We start from the raw sequence: 19,589 nt of genomic DNA, 5'->3' as shown, positions 1-19,589 counted from the left end.
TCGCATGGCAATCGATACAGTCCACCAACCTTCATTCGTTCGTCACCTACTTGCCTAATACCACCAGACATGACTGGTATCATTTGACACATCGACGATATGTGTCCGGACGATAGACGTTTTACATTGCCTCTTCGCACAGTGGAGCTCAGCTCCCGCGGATTGCACACACGAATGACAATCTACCTCTTAATGTTGATGATACGAGATCGTAAACCCGGATCAGCGTCCTACCGAATTGGTCTCAGGGACACAGCAACCTCGTGTTCTTCCACATGATACTTTTGCGTGAAACGGGTCTACGGTACCGGTTTCCCTTTTTTCGTTAGACAGCGGACGGTTCCGTGAATATGCCTCAATGTTGTGACTTCGTCGCTATCACAAGGCCTCGATGAGGTGTGTCCTCCCCTGTCCTCCCGCATGCTAATTACCTTGCGACAGCAAGGTTACTCCCAGGGCACAAATGTAACGCGGATTTTGGTGCATTGTTTGGCTGTGTTTGTATCTTGCCTTTTTCGTTCGCTCACGTCATCCTTCGCCTTTGAGGCTGTCTGTCGCAAGGTCTGCTGCCGGATGAAGATTCCGGCGGAATCTGCCGGCGGATTCCGCCGGATTTCTACCTCGGAAGTAAGGTGGCTCACCGGCAATTTCTTGTAACCTACATATGTTTTGGAATGTCTAGCACGAAATCCTGTAACAAGGTCACTCACCAGCAATCTTTGGTGATGTAGATACATTTCTGAATTGCTAGCATGAAATCCTGGTAGCTCACCTGCAGTGGTTGGTGACCTAAATACATTTTTCAAGGTAGCTCACCAGCAATTTCTGGTGACCTAGACACATTTTTGAATTTCTTTCACGAAATCCTCATAGCTCACCAGCAGTTTCTGGTATGCTAGACATGTTTCTGGATTTCTAGCATAAAATCCTCATAGCTTACCAGCAATTTCTGGTATGCTATGTGTTTCTGGATTTCTATCATAAAAATCTTTGTAGCTCACCAGCAATTGCAGGTAACCTAGGCAGTCTTTCTACCATGAAATCCTTATAGCCCACCAGCAATTGCAGGTAACCTAGACAGTCTTTCTACCATGAAATTCTGATAGCCCACCAGCAATTGCAGGTAATCTAGGCCATCTTTTGAGAAGCAGCATCAATAATGCACAGTACTTCTTCAACATGCCTACAGACTGAAATCTGCTGTTGACGGGCTTCTACCATGAAACTCGCTAAGCAAGGTGGCTTGATGGTAAATTCTTGTAATCTACACATGAAATTCTGGAAGCAAGGTAGCTCACCAGCAATTTCTGGTAACATTAATGGATTTCGCTGTACAAATCCAGCAATCTGTCAGATTCACCAAAAATTCAAAAACATGTCTGTGTTACCAGAGTTTGCTGGTGAGCTACTTTGGTGCTGGGAGTTCATGCTAGAAATTCAAGAATGTGTCTTAGATTGCCAGAAATTGCCAGTGAGCTACAAGGACTTCATGGTAGAAATATAAAAACATGTCTAAGTCACCAGAAATTGCAGGTGAGCTACCTTACTACCAGGATTTCATGCTACAGCATATCTAGTTTAGCAGAAATTGCCAGTGACCTACCAGGATTTCATGCTAGCAATTCAGAAATGTATCTACATCACCAAAGATTGCTGGTGAGTGACCTTGTTACAGGATTTCGTGCTAGACATTCCAAAACATATGTAGGTTACAAGAAATTGCCGGTGAGCCACCTTACTTCCGAGGTAGAAATCCGGCGGAATCCGCCGGCACATATCCGCCGGAATCTGCACCATAGGTTGGTCGCTCTCGCTGCCGGCGACAGCCGGCGCTTCTCGAGTTTGTACCTGTCACAGAGCCGTTGCTCACTATGCCTGTCATGGCTCGAGAGCGGTGCATCCACTTGATCGTCCATTCGCGCTCTAGTCTTTCTATGCAACCCGAAAGACCCGTGGTCATTGTCAATCTGAAATTGAGAAATTCTGCATTGACCCCACCGCCATCGGTACTGCCAGCTTATCCACCAGCGTAAGGGTCAGCTATGTTCATAATCTTCAGCAGGTTCAGGTTCAAGCAGAAACTCGTATCATTCGCGTTGCCAACTCTGCCCACAAGGCATGATCCGAACTTTCGTCCTGTGTCCTTGACGCTTGGAAGTGGCCATAGCCTCGTGAGCTCCGGCCTTCCATTGCATGCCGTTCTATTTCAAAAGTCCCATTTACCCTCTCGAGTTAGTCTTCGACGGTGCGGTGCAAGTCGAATTTCTGTCTATGACCCATCGTCACGCAAGAAAATGCAAAGCATTTTCGCCAAAATAACACATTTGATCATCGTCAGCGAAGCACACCGCATGCAGCGACGAATAAATGCCCTGCATTAACGCATAAGGAGTCGGTCATAACAGATATCTCCACGGTCTCGCCGTGCAACAAAAGAGAGGGCTGACGATGCACTGGCCTTAAATTGATAACGAGCTCGAGACTCTCAGATACAAAGGATAGCTGCATAGATCCGGAAGAAGATGCATAGATGTAGCCTGGCGAAACCAATGCAACGTAGCAATATTGTACAAGACACTTCCAGTCTGTTGCACGCAAAGCAGTCGTAGCTAGAACAAAAGATTCGGTCGGGAAGGGCTATATGAATTCTGTACATGCATGTGGACAGCACAGAATACAACTCAACGACATGTGCTATTGTCTTACAGGACGGAACAGAAATCATGACACAGATGTTATTCTCTGGAGTACAGTTTGCTTCTTGCCGAGGTCTTGTGTTCCCAAGGCTTCCAAATGTGACAAGCCATATGAAGGAGAGAGTCAAGCCCAGTGTCAGCACACCCGGTGCCCTAGGACATCATGCTGACCAGGGTGTTCCGAGATACCATCCGTCATGTTTGTGCAAATAGAGATGAAAGGCATTGATGGATTGGCACAGACATCACAGGTAGCATCTCAGAACATCCTGGTCAGTGTGATGTCCTGGGGCACCAGGTGTGCTGACACCAGGCTCGAGAGTCAGTCAATCGTGGGAGGGGAATGGCTGGCTGTCACTGGTGCAACACTTGGGTCCAACACATACTCGGCGTGATGCTGACTGTCATCCATAGCATCCAGGGAAAGTAAGGAAATGTCATCAACTTGCATCATATCCTCCACCTCTAGCTCCTCCAGCATGTCGTCCTCGCTTTGGCTGGATGTGTCTTCATCTATAGCCTGCTGATATTCGCTCGAGCCTTCCAGCTCCTCCTTGACAATGTGGGCGAGCATCGCGAAGCCCTGCGTAGTCTCGTCGTCGAGCTCGCTGCTGTCACTCTCGTCAGTTGCTTGTGTTGTCGAGTCTTCTTTTCCACAATCACAAATCTTGGATAGGCAATATGGTGAGTTGGGGTCTGCGAGGACGACACGTGCGCGTTCGGACGCGAGACCCTTTGCGAGGGAGAGGTTATGTGCGATGACAGGGCCGACTACAGTTTGCTCATGCATCAGAATACTGATACCATCGTTCTTCTTCGTCTCTGGCCGGCTCTGATGTTTTCTATGGGGGTGATTCTGGTTAGCCATAACATTGTCATGCCGATGAGAGTGACGAACCGGAAGCGAATCTTTTTGCATCCTGCTCTCGCGACCCACACCATCAACTCAGATATGGGATCTCTGGGTAAATCTGGCGTCAGGACCTCAAGCAGGTCTGACATAATGTTTTCCGCGACGCTAATGGCAAGTTCGAGGTTGTAGTTAGAATCAACCAACACAGCGCCCATGACGCTCTCGAAAACGTCACAGATGGCCTTGGGAGGGTCGTGCTTCCAAGCGTTGCGTACAACCTCCTTGCTTGTCAGTCCCTCCAGAGCAGGCACGTATCGGCTAATGGCAACGCTCAGCTCCACGTTGTTGACCAAAAGCAACTTGTGCAATCCGAGACGTCTGACTGCGATCGAGGCCTGCGTTGGTCCGCACACCGCACGCGAACGAGCCCAAGATAGCTGGCCAGAATTGGCCTTAGGGAATTTATCATATAGGTATTTGATCACAACCAGATCGAGCAGTGCTGTGGACACGCAATATAAGTATGATCATGTTAAGATAGTTCCGATGCTACTTGATACTTACCGTCGCCGAGGAACTCCAGCCGCTGGTAAGACGACGTCTCATTGGATCCGAACGAGGGATGGGTCGCGGCCTCAAGCAGCAGGGTGCCACAACGAAATTGGTAGCCGAGAGCTTCTTGCAATCCCGTGAAGAGTTTAGATACAGGCTCCTCGGGGAGGGAGTTTAAATATCGAGCGTTCCATGACAGGGGTCCTCCAAAGCTAAGACCTAGCGCAGTTCCTGCTCGCAGAGCCATGTTCATCCCTCCGGTGGAATAGCTTGCTCCCAAGATTGCTTCCATGCAATCTTGCAAGCTGCGGCGAGGGAACGATCTAAGAGCAGATCTGTGCGGTGTTAATGTCCAGGGATCAAGATCGGGAGGCATAGTATATCTCCACGTTCGTACGCTCTGTGGCTCGCTTGTGAGATACCTTTCCAGCGTATGTTCTTTCGCCCGGGAAAGAAGCGTCCGGTTAGAGACCGAGCTGCGGCGGAGCGTGTCCAATTGACCTTCATGCCTATGGGGATACTTGTTGTAGAGATGGACGACATTAGCGAGTTTGAGTACAGAGTCTCCGAGGGTCTCCAGGCGTTGGTTGTTGAAGGTTGCATGTGTGCTCGGCAATGTGAGGGCTTGAATGAGGAGGTCGTCAGCAATTGGTGGAAGACACAGTTCTGCTCGAGCCGCACGAGCACGGTACACGTCTGTGATTCGATGACACAGCTCAGGCAGAACATGGAATGTGAAGTAAATGTCCTCCGAGATCTCCGCGCGGCGGCACAGCGAAAGAGGATATAGCATAGCCAAAGGAACTGTGGACTGCGACAACTGGTCATCGGCTCCGTTGTCCAAAGAGTAGGAGCAGGACGTGTGCCTGAGCCAAAGCTGCGCTTCCAGGCATGGCCCATCTTCAGGGATCTCAGGGAGAATGCCTTTTCGAGTAAACCTGTGCAGCCAATAATCCCTGTATGTGGGGAAACCACCTTCCCTGGAGCCCTCGGGAGGAACCGATTGTGGCGTGATGTCAGTGCGGATTGTGCGAAGAAGCAGTGGACGACCCGGTTCCTTGACACACATAACCAACGTATGGAAATAGTCCTCCTCGTTGATGCTCGACCAATCAGATATGCCGTACGGATTAATGACCGCCCGTTCAATGGCATCCCAGTCAATCTGCAGCGTATGAGTGATTGGAACTAGGTAGCACGTCAGCGGAAGAGTAATCCCTCTTCCGGTGACGGACCACCAGAGCCCCATTCTCATGTAGTCTTCCAACACTCTGCGCTGCCTCCACTCCTCCCTTGAATCAAACCTGACTCGTTGTATTTCGTTCGTCGAGACGTACGTTCCGCGACATACCAACTCTACGCTAGGCAGCACCGTGCCCGTGATCAGACCAGCCGTCCGGCGCCCATCGAGGTACACAACGTGCAAATACAGTGTTTGTGCCCGCGTCCATGGATCTCGAACCTGTACCTGCATCATGTCAGGGACCTTGCTGGCGTCTGGTATAGGTCTTCCGTCCCCGTCTTCATTCATTTCGCTATTCCTGCTCTGTGTCGGAAGGAGATAATCGTCGAAGACGTTCAGTAAGTGCAGTCGTTTGACAGCCATGAAGGCAACGGCCCGCTTCGCCTCTTTCTTTGAGTGCTTCGTAGGACCGACATAATTTAAGCCCTCTTGTGGCAATGGGAGACTCGAAGGGAGCTGAAGCGTGGAGGTGAAATCTCCGGAGTACTTGGGAAGATGTACGGGCGTGAATTTATCGTGCGGTATAAGCGAACATAAGTGATTGAGGAGGCTGATCGCGCTGTTATAGGTCAGCACAGCACCGGTGTGGGGCACGACGTATCGTTCTCGCTCGGCAATGTCGACTGGGTCATCCGGCTCATCGTCTATCTCTCCTGGTTCCTTCTCGGCGTCGCGCTCCTGATACACCTCGCGGAGCTGTGGCTCGATCTCGGAGAAGGCTCGATAGCGCTCCATGTGGGCTGCATGTCCTTGCTGTACCATGATGACGAACTTGGAAGTCCGATGTCGAGCTCTTCCACGAGACTGAAGGTAGCCAACCATATGTTGGATTGGATCGAACCGAATGACGAGATCGCATGCCTAGCATACGTTGAGCCCTGGTATCAGCAAACGCTTGATAGGAACTCACCGGGAAGTCCAGCCCTTCCTCAGCAACAGAAGTAGCGATTACTATGATGCAACATCTTCAGCAAGAAGAGCACACGCTCGTGCACAGATTTCACCCACAGAGATTAATCTCTCGTTCACGAAACATTTTCACAATGTCTTGCTGGGTTCTCAGCACCATACCTTTCATCTGTGTTTTCGCAAGACTTGCCGCCCCGTGTCCGATCAGCTGCCTGCTTCGGATGAGATGGCTGAGCTGCGGGACACGGGACAGCATCTTCGCCAGACATGCGGCGACATGGCGCTGCTCCACAAACACGATGCCCTGGAACGTGGACGTATAGTGCGCGAACAAGATATCGATCAACTCCCGGACTTTCGGTGAGCACCACTTCAGATGCACCATCGTGGGCAGCGAATCAGGGTCATCCTCATCCTCGAAATATTGCTTGTGATCATTCAGCGCTTCTTGCAGCTCCTGCACTTCGAGAGGAAGCTGCATCGGCGGCAGCGATGTATGCATCGCTATGTCGCCTTCCGGGTCGTACATGATCGAAATGTAGTCGATATCAAAGGCACTCGAGCGGTGCACCATCTGCGCGATCCGCTGCTTGATGTCCATGTAGAGGAACAACTCAGCACCGTACGGGCCCAGGCTTGCGTACGTCACGTCGTATCGCGTCTTGATCTTCTCGACAGGTATGTCTATCTCTGGGGGAAGACCTTCCAAGTTCAACCGAGCCCATAGCGTCTGATTGGGGTATGCTGGGTAGATATCGAGCGGTGGTGGGTATTCGTGCATCAACTGGCCACGGTGTCAGCGAATACCTCCCATGCAGCAGAGTGTACCTCACCTCCTCAGGTTTCGGTGCATGGCCCATGAGCTCATCGACGTGCTGACGGACCGCGATGACTTTCGCGTCAAGATTCCTTTCCAAGGTCGCGAGCGACTCGACTGCATCCCTCGGATTCCAGATCGGCGACGCCGTCATACCGAACACTTTTGGCCGCTTTTCGACCGGTAATTGGAAATACTCGCGCATTATGCCATTGTATGCGTGGTTCTTCCGCGTATGATGACATTCATCGAAGACCATTAGTGAGACCTAGCAACGTTGCATGTTTAGCCAAATCAAAGCAGATCTTAAAGATCAGAAATTAGTCCTCAAACACACCTTCTCGAGGCTCCAATGGGAGTGTGTGAGGATGTTCAGGAATATTTGTGCTACACTCGAAGTTAGCACAGGACCGTACAAGGAGCGAACACTGAGACGATGCTGCTATATGCGCTCTTCCCATTGAGCGAATGAGCTGCACGGTGCGATTGTGACTAGTCATTTACTAATCTCGCCCTGCCTGGCAGCCGATTGCATTGTACGGTGGTCAATGCCGTGAGCCTGCAGGTCTGTTACCAGTAAGGCGAGACATTGACTTCGCCACACATCCGCCATGCATGACAGTTATATGAAAGGATTTCTATCAGATCGTCAAAAGGTTAAGTCTGAGAACGTGGGCTTTCCGCGTGCACGAGGCGGACCCACATAGTATAAGTCTACCTGTGTCGGCATGACCGAATGTCCAGCTTGACTAAACCACATATGTAAATGACAGCAGCCAAGCAAAACATTCGAACATTTAATGGCATAACCTCTTCTGAAATGCTTTCGTCCAGGGAACCCTCGCCATACACTGTACAGAAGAAGATCTGGGTCTGGACGCGTTTGTCTCCGAAAAAAAGGTGGCTCATTCACAATAGGGAGGCGCGTATAGCATCGTCAATGGAGTATCTCAATACGCAAACGCACCTGTCAAAACAAGAACGTCCGTACTCTCGAGTTCCTTCTTCCATCCGACTCTATCTGTCAAATCAATAGCCGTAGCACCACAGCATTTGGTGACGCGTAATGGTGTCTGCTTTGCGATGAAATCCCCTTGCTGCTCAACGAGGGCCACCTTCGGCACCAGAAATACGATGATCTTGCTCAGTCCCGCGTCCCTCGCGGCAATCCATTTTATCAGCAGAGTGCTGATATATGTCTTGCCTGTTCCAGTGTCGAGGGCTGCTATGACATTGCTGCCTTGGGCTCGCGAGAAGATCTCCTCCTGGTATCGACGCGGTAGCAAGACGTCGCTGACGTCCTCTAAGGTCACAGGCATGTCGGTCAGTAGCAGAGCAGACAACAGTTTTTAGATAGAGAGACCGGATGGAAGAAGGAACTCGGAAACGTTGGTCATGTACAGCGAAGAGCTGCGTGTGTCCTACTTCACGAGCCTCTGCGTTCAACACTCCAAACGGCGGACTTGCAACTTTCGACGCCGGCCACATCCTTACATAATGACCGATCAATTTCGGCTATTAATCCAGCAACACATAACTATCTCATGATTCTCATCGAACTGTATTCAGTTATATTTCATAGAAATCCTTAGAATGAGCGCAAAATAACACAATCTATCAGGTTCTACCACAAATTCTTCGATGTTAGGCCTACAAAGCCGTGCAACCTAGCCCTCTTGCTCAGTCACCTTGCAGTAATCCTGACATCGAAGATCAGGGTCAGGGAATGGGATCACTCTCAAAGAGGAGGTTCACTTACAGCATTGCCAATAGGGTTCAGGGCCCAGCTGCGGTATCCCCAGTAAGTCAGCGCTCAGCCTTATCGATGTACTGAACCAGGACACGTACGTCGGGAATGCTACGGTGACTCCTCCGGCTCCCGCAAGAGCGAACTATCGCATGTCAATCGCGTGTGAGGACGTCGGATCATAAGACGAACTACTTACCGAGAATATGAAGACGAAAATTTGAGCGCCCTGATGGTTGATGATGGATCAGTATCGATCTAACTGAACTACATATGATGCATACTCCGTCCACAGCTGCACCGAAGAGGTACTAGAGAATACCATCTCAGCCACAGAACTTCAGGCACGCCATTAGCGGACTCACATTGTACTTCCTAAACCATCCAGCCCGATATTTCCGGATGTAAAAGTGAGACGTGAGGCCAATGACCATCCACGTATTGATATAGCCGTTTGTACCACCGGCAAGATCACCGATGCATGCTGCGAGATCAAGTTGGAGTGTCAGTGCTTCCGAGGTCGAGTGTCTATATTGAGATCCTACGCACCGGATAGCACCGCCATGTTGACTTGAGTCAACCAAGACCAATGATACTTCTTGTATAGGACATATGGGATGACAGGCAAAGCCAGCCCAATCACGATGCCAAGAGGGACAATGAAGTAGGGGCCGTGAGGACCGTCTGGTATAAGAAAATTGAGTCTGCAATCCGGCACGCTCGCTTTCGGTGCTCGCTAACACTTACAAACCTCCTTGCCGAGAGCACCCCAAAGCACGGCTGTGATGAATGTCAGTCTGCAGCTGATCAACGCAAATTGGAGAATGTTTACCATTCGCATTGTAGGACTGGATCTGCTGCCCACTCCACACACGAGTGCCTTCGTCACTCAGCTACACCGCCAAAGTCAGACTTCCTGCTCGCTCAGGTTGTTAGACTGTATTTATCGCACCAGAATTGTCCTTTCATTCTTCACGACAGTCTGCATAATCACATCTGTCGAACCGCCATTAGACCTCGACCAGCCCTCATCTGAGCAAACACATTCACAGTTCAAGAGAGCCCCAACTACTGTTCCGGCAATCTGCACGACAAAAGTGACCTGTGCGATTGTGAATGCTGCTGAGCCAGGAAGACTGTTGCGGTACGTACTCTAGGAGGGACTGTAATGATATGCTAGTCAGCTCCCACGCGTGACATACATTCAATTAGGATTACTGACGCTTGGTATATTGTCCTAACTTAAGATCGCCCAGCATACTCGCAGCTTGCACGAGCGACTGGCTTGAATATAGCTCGAAATACTACGAGAAATCAGCATGAGGTCTATGCTTCAGAGATATTCACATGAAGACACATACCATATTCGCCTGAGATGATCCAGGGATCAATGCCGACGCGAAGATTTGGAAGAGATTAGTAATCCCAGGGGTCCACCTGTGTGACTCGATTGTCAGCATGAATGATAGTCGATGGGTTTGCGAGAACGTACGCAGCTACCGCCCACATCGCTCCGTAGAAAGGCAGAACCATCGCAGCGAACAGGAGGGCAATGATGAGCGCCCACCAAGGCAACCTGTGCATGCCATGAACAATCAAAGTCAGTGCCTCTCGAAGCCCTTGATATCAGGAATACGCACCCAGAGTGTTCAGTGTACGCGCAAACCACTGAGTATCGCGATGAGATGCGTATGAAAGGAAATTCAGAATAGCGAGGCGTACTAGCAGTGATGAATGCTACAGGTCGCTCCTTCCGTCAGAAAGAATGTCATATTGTTTTGCACAGCGCGTACCTCCCAGCGTAAGTGCCCCATACCACCACATGGGAACTAAAAGAAAATAGGTTTGGATGTGTCATAGGCTTGTCGAGAACTGTGTTGCTTACCTTCCTTATAGATCTAGCACAGAATAGTCTCATCAAATCGTTAGACACGAGTCACCGGCTCAGTACTTACATGCATCTTCTTGTAGTGCAGATCTGCCACTGGCTTGCCTTGCAAACTGCAAAATCGATTTAGCCAACCGTCGGCGATATTTGGTATGGGCGAAAGCATACTAATCTAGGAACGCAGACCACAGCTGTTGGAATCAATAAAGCCGTCAGGGTTCACTACATCAAAGTCATGTTGATTTGAAGACTACCGCACCTCCCTCCCGTGCCATAGGCCGATATGCACAAAAGTTGCGCCGATGGACAGGTTCAGGCCTAGATTGTAGATCTGTTCGCAAACGCGTACATCCGCGACATTTGTCAACCAATAAACCTATATAGTAGTGGCACTATGTCGTCCATACTCACAACAGTAGAGCCGCTCTGCCAGGGCTGGCCGACAATAGCGTACGCCGTCTTGTTCAAACTCTGGTCCCTAATCACAAGTCAATGAGGAACGTATCAGAACGTTCTCAAGTGCCTTTGCGTACGCATTCAAAATCAATGTCTGGTCGTAGATAGTGCCATTCTCGACTGCATATCACAGTTCAGTCTGCTTGCGCATCGCGATGGCGGGCGGTGCTCACAAAACCTAAGATGTTAAGTCAGCCAAATGAACAAGCCCAACTCAGACTGTAGAATCCTTCCACGCACAAGTTCTAGATGTCATCACATCATCACGGATGATAATGAGCTCAGTGAGTACTCCCACATGCTGAGAAAGCAAGCCAACCTGAGAGATGAACGGGAAGTTCTGTGAATGCCTGGATACTCCGACATTTCAGCGATCGTGGCACCCTCCAAAAAAGCCAAGAATAAACACCGTACCAAACATTTGCAGCAAAGATAGCTGGTAGGAGGACATAGTTTATCGCCCATCCGACATATGCTATGATGCGCATTTTTGATAGGCTATCGCAGCATTAATGGCGATGGACGAGCACTCACTTGAAATTTGTGTCGACAACGGCTGATAGAAGGGTGCACTCGTGATATCTGCCAACACAACAGTACTACGTTTCCAACCTGTAGATTTTCTGAAGAAAGAGTTACGCACTTGCCCAATCCAACCCGAAACCCATCATGCCCATACCCTCGTTGGCTTCGGCACCACCAAAGATGTATGACACCCAGTCCGAGTTGCGCGCGCACAGGCAGACGATGTTGAAGGAGCCGAGTAGGGGTGCGATGTACTGCCGCAGAAAGTGAAGCAGCTTGTCTGAATATCAGGTCGAAAAGAGAACAAACCTCTGGGAACCACTGATACAGAGAGAGGAAATTTAGAAGACGCTGACTGCCTCAATTAAAGGACTGACCTCATAGACGAATCTCCAGCCACGATTAGTGCTGAAAAGTGAAAGCTGCGAAAGTAAACCACTCACATCAAGAATGTCATAATCCAGAAGAACCGGAACCTGCCGTTTCGTTCAGAATGAGGCCCTTGTTTCGCAAATATTTCACCTGCCTCTTTCCTTGCAACATCTGTCCCTTCGATCGATGCAACACATCGAACAAGTTCACATAAATCAGATCGCTCGGATAGAGCATGACCGTGGGGTACACTAAGAATGCGCCTGTATTCGCATATGGGGCATTCGCGTGGTAAGCACTAGACAGTTCGCTATTCGAGTCGAGCAGGGTGTTACTTACGGAACATCCCCGCGAACCCATACCCAATCAACTGTGAAGCGAGAAGCGTAAAGATGGCGTCGCCCGGCTGTTAATGATTTCGTAACTGTAGAGATAATCAGGACAACTAGATCGGAAGCAGACGTACGTTAATGGTGATGCCATAGAATAGATCGTCAGAAGCGAATACGAAACACGCTTGAGCAGCGGCGCTGCAGCATTCGGTAAGTCAGTTGGGATAAATTCTGTGATCACACGAATAGATGGCACCTACGCAGCGGTGTTGGCTAAAATCTGTGCCGCGACGTGCTCCTTGATATCTAGACAGCATCGACCGTCGATCAACTGTCTTTCTAGAGAAAGCGAACGGTGCGTACTGAACGGTCCAGGATTCATGAACCTCCAGAACCTGTTTCCATTGTTCCATCGACTACCGGGGCCTGGGATCACGGCCTCAAAGACACGGCCAAGCATATATGCGAGTAGCTGCAGGAACAAAGCTGAGACACTGATAACTTGTGGGCGGAATTGCTGTTGGAAGGTTAGCACCATGCGCAAGAATATAAAGACAGATAGTAAGCTTACGAATAGCATGCCCAACACGGCACCGAAAACGGCCAGGCCCACGCCAGTGAGCCACATTCGGAAAGTGTGGATAGGCAGGTTAGGATCGTCCTCACTGCTGACCAGCGCCCGACTGAAGTCCTCGGCCGTCTCGAGCACCTTGTCTTTCCCGTGCTCGTCGTATAGTTGTTCTTCCACCTCATATACATCCAGGCTTCCACTGGACAGTGAAGTATGTTTCTCATCCTTCCCGTTCAATGCATACTCAGCCTTCGCATCGCCGTCGTGAATCGAAGGCTCGAGTGCGTTGACGATGTTTCGCGCCTCGATGGGTGCAAGTTCCGGGTCATTGCGTGTCATGGCTAGCTCAGCGCACACGAGCAAGAATCGTGACAGAGGAGAGCTGGGAACCAGCTGACGGAGAGCGCAGGAGATCGTCCCTCAAGCTATATGAAGGACCATATCTTCACGTTCCACACGCTTCCTCACTCCAAGTTTACATCGATACGAGAAGGCGATATCCCAATATCCGTCCGGTGGGAACAGATCGCTCTGGGTGAGTAAGGTCAATGGCGAGCTAGCTTAGCAGACACGCGGTGAACTCTTCGTGAGCACGCGAGGCTTACCGATTGTGGTGAGATATGGTACTGGGACCGTGGGCTATGGTTGCGTCGGGTGTACCCTCCGAATAGGAACCGTGAGCATGGTGTTCGCGTCAAGGCACACCCTCATACTGCTTCTATCTGAGAGCGGCGATAAGACAAGTCCTTAGGAACGAGTAGCTATACTGAACCCACCGCTGCTAAATTTACGCACACGACCTAAATTGCATTCAGACCCCTCAACAGCTGTTATCTTGAGGTGCCTGATCTATACAGTGATGCTGTCATTTGCTGAGAACGACAGAAATAGCCTCTCTCTCCTTGAAGAGTTCGCCGTTGACAGAAAAGAAAAACTTGAAGTTCAATACACCGACGTGACATTTCAGAGCAACTGAGCAGGGTTGGCGCTCAGCACGTTTGTAGACCGACGCGCCGTCGAAGAGACCTGAATTGGGCATTAGAGTATCGACACGCCTTTTGGCGAGTGAAATCAGATGATAGTGGCATTAGTCCGTGCAATGAGGTAGGTTCAACGCATATCATACAACCATACTTTCGTCGAGTTACACTAACCTATGCTCATAGATCAAAATCCGAATCCGAATCATCCTTAGCTGGGGTCCTTATATTCTTCCCGGTACTGCGATTGGTGTGCGTGCCGGCGGAGCGCATGCGTGAGGAGGGCTCATCATCAGAAGCTTCATCTTCGGAGTCCCGGTCTGAGTCGGAGCGGTCATTTTCTCTGTCACTGCGCTGGGGATGCAGTTCCGGTACGACTGCGCCAGCGAGAGTCAAAATTGCTTCCAATTCTGCGCCAGTTCAAAAGCACGTTAGCGAGCGATAGATGTTTATAGTCCGGCCATTTACCTTCAATGCTTTTCTCCCGATCCGCACCCCAGGATGCGAGCTGATTGATGACTTCGCCGTTGCGATATATGATGAACATCGGGATACGCTCCTCGGGCAAATTTGGTATACACTTCTCGCCGACAATAGAGACGAATTTCGTGTTGGGGTACCGCGCAGCCAACGTGCGGATGTGTTCGAAGGCGCGATCGCTGCGAGGAATACTAGCGGATGGCAGCAGTAAGAATGCATGCAATCGGCAGAGAGGCACAGTAACCACTCACCCATCCTTGTACAAAAAGCACACGACACCCGTGCCATGTCCCTCCGGTTTGCCTTCCTCCTGCTCCTTGCTCGCTTCCGTTACTTCGTCAGTGTACTGCTCCCTTCCAATGGGATACACCCTGCCAAAACGCGCTTTCTCCCTCTTCTTGAGCTCCGCTAGCCGTTTCCTGCGATAGCGCTCGACAATTCTCTCAGATTCGTCGTCTACAGCATCCTCGCTGAGCGCGCGGAGATCCTCCGGCGAGAGGCCCTCGAGGGACTCTTCGAGCGTCGGCGCGGGCGGCGGCGACGGGGTGCGAGGCGTAGGGGGTTTCGGAGGAAGGATGCCGTGCTTTCGGAGAGCGTCGTTGCTAGCATATGGTGGGAGTGGTAAGGGAGGTGGGAGGATGTATGGGAAGAGGCAAATGTGACGGATCACTGGCTCACAATTCTGTGTCTTCGTTTGGATTCAGGGCCATGGTTGTAAGAGCTAAAGCTAGCACAGGATCTACTTGTCCCTAACAACCTCGTCAGTTAAGCATTGTGGAGTATATGAGCACGAGAAACAACAGCACACGTACGTCGGTCTTGCTGCGATACGGTCAGTGGGAGGCCAGTGTGGCCGTGGTGTGGATAATCAGAGAGGACTGCGACGGTTAAGTCTGGTGGGGCGGCCTCGGCCGCTCCGCCTTCCAAGCTCGAGAACGTCGGATTTACCGCAGCCACAATTGCGCGTTCTATGAAGCGAACATATACTGTGATATGAAAGCATCGCAAAATTGTCTCGGCGATGGCGATGGCATCGTGCATAACATCACATCATACACAATCCATGCATTGTCGCAAGACGAACGTACTTTACACGAAGAGCAATTGAAAAGAAGGTATCTAAGCTACCAGCGATGAACTAATACATAGGTGATCATCATGCAACGCTGCAAGAGCAACCACAATCGTGAGGTCAAGCTTTGTAGCGTGCAGCAATGGCAAGACCTAGCACGCTGTGCGAGTCAGCGATGTGGAAATGAATGCGAAGGGCGACCGCAAGCGTACCTCTTGAAATAAACTTCTTTTCATATCTTAGGTACAACCAAGCCTCTGCCGTGGTAAGGCCCGTGCTCGACGTTCTGCTTCTTCGCCGATCCGTATCTGTGACATGACAGCGCACCTCCATTGTCGAATGCAGCCACCCCGCAACCCGCATCACTCCCCCACTTGCACCCAAGACTCGCATCTCCACACAGCGCATGAAACCGCGTCCTCACCCCTTCGCGCTCACCCCGGCACCCCGCCCCACCCGGCGTGCCCCAGCCAGATGGGGCTCCTTTGCGGAGCCGCCACTCAAGTCAGAAATCCTCCTCGTCGCTGAGGAACTCGTCTTCGCCGTCATCATCCACGCTGCCCAGCGTGTTGAAGTCCACCTTGTACCGCAGCAGCCCGCCGATCCCACCGAAACCCTTGACAAACTGCGCACCCTCCTGCGAGCGGTTTGTTACGAACTCAAGATTCGCGCCGAACTCCTTGTACTTCTCTGCGAACCACTCAAGCAGAGATTGCGGCTCGCAGACCTGCTCCATCTCGGCGCCTGTAGACTTGTCAATGAACTTTTCGCGATCCTTCTCCTGCTCCTTGTTCACGTGGATGATGATCTCCTCTGATTGTATTGGTAAGCAGCGAAGTAGGTGCGATATGCGGAAAAAGACATACCACTGGCAGCATTTCGAAGCACATAGCGAGTGATGTCGAGGTTCTCCCAGACAATCAGCGTCTCCACAGCACCCAGCTCCAATGCCTTCAACGTATCATCGACACCGAAACAGTACTTGCCCGTGTCTTGGCTGATTTCGTCAAAGTACCTCTGGATCAGTTTCTTCTCTTGCACGAACTTCACGTTGGCAAGCGACTCTGCTGCTAGTTCGATAGCCTGCATATCGTGGTCATTAACCCAGGCGTTATTGAATAAGGCATGTGAGACGTACCTGGTTGAAACCATTCTCTCCACCATAGCTGACATCCACGACCTTGATGACCTTGGCCGCTAATCGCGGGTCGAACATGTCACTCTGGCTCAGCTCCGTCTTGAAGTCTGCACTACCAGCGAGTACCAGGCCCGTGACATTGACTTTGTCGTTCGTGATGAAGTGCTGCACCGCCAACTCGGAGACTTTGCGGACATAGTTGTGGCGCTTCTCGTCACGCAGACGTGCGAAACGCAGTGCGGACTGACCACCACGGCCGTGCTTCTTCGGCAGGTCGACGGTGAACTTGTGGATGACCTCGCGTGTATTGCCCGCAACCGTGCCGAACAACGTGCCATTTCCGTCCATCACGATGAAACCAAATTTGGAATCAGATTCCAGCAGTTCCTGGAGCGCCTCGGTATGGAATTTGTTGTCGCACAGATACAAGGACCTGGAAAAGTGTCCGTGTGAGACATTAGGAGGCAGCATATGTGGGCGACATACGTGTTGATCGGTTTATGTGGTTCAAAGTCGAAAGACACCTTCTTTTCCTTGCCCTCATCGGTCAGGATCGTGCCGACGAAAAGCACAAGACCGTTGGGTGGAACGCGATTGTAAAGCTTGAGACGCTGCTGAGTACTTGTGATGGCCGCCAGGACAGAAAGTCGATTCACGCGAGACTTGATGTTGGATGCGGTACCATATTCCTGCGTCAACATGGCGGACACACGAGAGATTTGATCCTGCAACCAGATTGTCAGAAGATCGGACATGTAATACACAGGACCCAACGCACTTTTGGTGGGATGATGAGACTGATCATGGAAGTGCCCGCTCTGCATACGCGATCAGTATCTCATCCCAGTGAATCAATGCGCTGCAAAGCACACACCCCCGGGCAGCGTCAAGGCTCTTGATGAGCTTCTTGACCTTCCACATCTGAATATTCTGCTCTGCAGCATCTTGACTCATTTTTGGTGGGGGCCGACGGGTTGTGTTCTCGAGGGGGGTATGTTACAACACCAGGCGGTGGAGGGCGGAGGGACAGGAGGACGAAGGGGGAACGCGCCCAAATTTTACCAGGATCAAGATGGCGCACCGCAAGTTACCGATAAGGTGTCTTGCATTTGTATTGTGTCGATAACCCAGCTGACTAATGACTAAGGCCGCTTATCGGTCAATATGTAGTAATGATTATTGAATTGTCGCTCGAATTGGGCCGGTCCGTTTCAACCTCAGTTCGTTTGAAGGATGAAGCACATTATTGCTTGTGAGTATAGTTTCTCCTGTGTAAGTATTTATGCGTCTGGTCAAGGAAACTCCGCACACCCTCGGGCATCGCGACAGTCCAGACGAAAGCCATCTTGAAAGCCGCGCGGCGAAAGCCCAAATGTGATATCATCACCTCTGATTGCCAGCATTAGCGCGGCGGCGTGTGCGTCCCAACCTTAACACTGTCTGGCGAAGCTCAATTGGGTGCCATTGGAACAATAACAGTGTGGATGTGATTTCCGGGCAAAGATTGCGATTACCGACATGAATTAGCGAAGGTTCGGGCACTACATGGTGTGCAGATCTCAACAGGATTATCTGTGCACACACAATGTCATGAGAACACGGGCATGTAAAAAACCTAAGCAGCCTTAACGAGTTACACAATTCATGATAGCAGCCTGCTACCTGACCATGCCAGTCCTCCCTTTTCGCCGCGTCGCCCTCTCCACTCCGACGAGCGAATACCTCTAGTTACCCGGCACACCGAATCTCCGTGTGGGCGAGCCTCATGTCGTCGCAAGCTTGGTGTCATATTTGGCAAAGCCGGAGTCGTATTGGATTGCTGGTACGCAACCACACTGACGCCTCTGAATTGGCACGTAGAAGTTAATTGTGGCATACGAACAGGGCAAAGCATCTAGGCTATTGATGGAGGTTCTGTTTGATGATTGACGAATGCCTGATATATATTTTACCTCGTCTTTGATGCAACATATCTGCTCGCCTGTCCAATTCCGCAGTTCAACCTCAATCAAAGCACAGATGAGACATCGCGGTCCTTGCCAGCGCTAGGCTCTCGCACTGCAACTAATTGAACTGCGCCCGGAGCGGGCAGTTGGGTGTGGTCCTCGTCCTGTAGCCATGTTCCCCAAAGAATTGAACAGGTCGAGCCTTTCCTTTCCTTTACAAAGCGTGACAATGACAAGAAGACACTAGCAAGCCTCAGCTGTAAGTCAATATGGGTAGGGCGGCATCAATGTTTGCCTATACACCATCGATTGAGCACACTTGTTCTCAATCGATCTTGCGTCTCTTCTCCGGATTCGTCGATTCGCCAATGGCCTCCGCAGCGTTTCTCTTCCGAGCTTCGGGTCTCTCTTCCTCGTCCTTTTTCGACCCGTTTCCACTGCTCGATGGCGGCGCATTGGACGGTTCGGACCACTCAAGCAATGACGGTCGACGCCGCGGATTCTTATCCATCAGCCGTGTCGCAAAGGCCATGAGGCCTTCATCCTCGTCCCCATTCCTCCTAATTCTCTCGGCAAAGAGGTAGAAAACATGACCGCAAGACCACCTGTCAGCCCTGATGGAACTGTACGTTGGTTCGCGGACCGTTCTTCCCCCCGATTTCCGGCGCCATCCATCCGTGACTGCCACAGTACTTGTCGATCTCTTGGTCCGCATCCTTGACTCGGACGGCGATATCAAAGTCAATGATCTGCAGGCAGAAGCTGTTGGTGCAGACAAGATTCGTGGGCTTGATGTCCAGGTGGGCTACTCCATGCTCGTGAAGGAATGCTAGCCCTTTGGCTAGCTCGTGGCTGAGCTGAACGAACCTGCCACGAAGTACACCGCCGTCAGCGGAAAATTCGAGTTGCTCGTCGATGGAGCACCTCTTCGGAAATATGAGGTACTTCCCCAAACTTGTTCTAATTGTTTTGAGTAAAGTGATGACGTGCTCCGATGGCGGCTTTATCGTGC

The 19,589-nt window shown here is 50.8% G+C and overlaps 4 protein-coding genes across 4 annotated transcripts; all 4 read right to left on the bottom strand.

The window, feature by feature from the left end:
* Positions 1–3,018: 3,018 nt before the first annotated feature.
* Positions 3,019–8,389, bottom strand: LAESUDRAFT_642494 (uncharacterized protein; the record flags this gene model as incomplete). Its single annotated transcript, XM_040903731.1, has 8 exons — positions 3,019–3,538; positions 3,595–4,051; positions 4,114–6,205; positions 6,255–6,295; positions 6,353–7,037; positions 7,087–7,338; positions 7,408–7,457; positions 8,038–8,389. 8 exons carry the CDS (start codon positions 8,387–8,389, stop codon positions 3,019–3,021), a joined length of 4,449 nt encoding a protein of 1,482 aa, XP_040768850.1.
* Positions 8,390–8,639: 250 nt separating this feature from the next.
* LAESUDRAFT_720288 (OPT oligopeptide transporter) lies at positions 8,640–13,087 on the bottom strand. The gene is made up of 37 exons (XM_040907788.1): positions 12,962–13,087; positions 12,754–12,907; positions 12,651–12,696; positions 12,525–12,588; positions 12,398–12,464; positions 12,213–12,321; positions 12,130–12,162; positions 12,064–12,076; positions 11,996–12,007; positions 11,805–11,940; positions 11,696–11,743; positions 11,576–11,636; positions 11,480–11,511; positions 11,239–11,281; positions 11,117–11,183; positions 10,965–11,036; positions 10,874–10,896; positions 10,773–10,818; positions 10,703–10,715; positions 10,611–10,646; positions 10,540–10,554; positions 10,458–10,485; positions 10,310–10,393; positions 10,179–10,254; positions 10,040–10,121; positions 9,970–9,980; positions 9,868–9,919; positions 9,770–9,813; positions 9,650–9,710; positions 9,565–9,597; positions 9,367–9,501; positions 9,183–9,301; positions 9,102–9,128; positions 9,017–9,046; positions 8,919–8,962; positions 8,830–8,857; positions 8,640–8,770 (listed from the first exon to the last, which is right to left on the bottom strand). The coding sequence occupies exons 1-37, from the start codon at positions 13,016–13,018 to the stop codon at positions 8,738–8,740; spliced, it is 2,034 nt and encodes a 677-aa protein (XP_040768849.1). The 5' UTR covers positions 13,019–13,087; the 3' UTR covers positions 8,640–8,737.
* Positions 13,088–14,121: 1,034 nt separating this feature from the next.
* Positions 14,122–15,131, bottom strand: LAESUDRAFT_754794 (thioredoxin-like protein; the record flags this gene model as incomplete). Its single annotated transcript, XM_040911940.1, has 4 exons — positions 14,122–14,351; positions 14,410–14,612; positions 14,673–15,023; positions 15,100–15,131. The coding sequence occupies 4 exons, from the start codon at positions 15,129–15,131 to the stop codon at positions 14,122–14,124; spliced, it is 816 nt and encodes a 271-aa protein (XP_040768848.1).
* A 441-nt stretch (positions 15,132–15,572) lies between these two features.
* On the bottom strand, positions 15,573–17,704 carry LAESUDRAFT_809112 (peptide chain release factor eRF/aRF subunit 1). Its single transcript, XM_040914119.1, has 6 exons — positions 17,506–17,704; positions 17,410–17,449; positions 17,118–17,356; positions 16,632–17,064; positions 16,360–16,576; positions 15,573–16,306 (listed from the first exon to the last, which is right to left on the bottom strand). Exons 1-6 carry the CDS (start codon positions 17,583–17,585, stop codon positions 15,999–16,001), a joined length of 1,317 nt encoding a protein of 438 aa, XP_040768847.1. The 5' UTR covers positions 17,586–17,704; the 3' UTR covers positions 15,573–15,998.
* Between the last annotated feature and the right edge of the window lie 1,885 nt (positions 17,705–19,589).

Source organism: Laetiporus sulphureus (assembly GCF_001632365.1).
Source record: "Laetiporus sulphureus 93-53 unplaced genomic scaffold LAESUscaffold_3, whole genome shotgun sequence".
Lineage (NCBI taxonomy): Eukaryota > Fungi > Basidiomycota > Agaricomycetes > Polyporales > Laetiporaceae > Laetiporus > Laetiporus sulphureus.
Note: the sequence above shows the minus strand (reverse complement) of the source record. Positions and strands in the feature narration are given on the sequence as shown.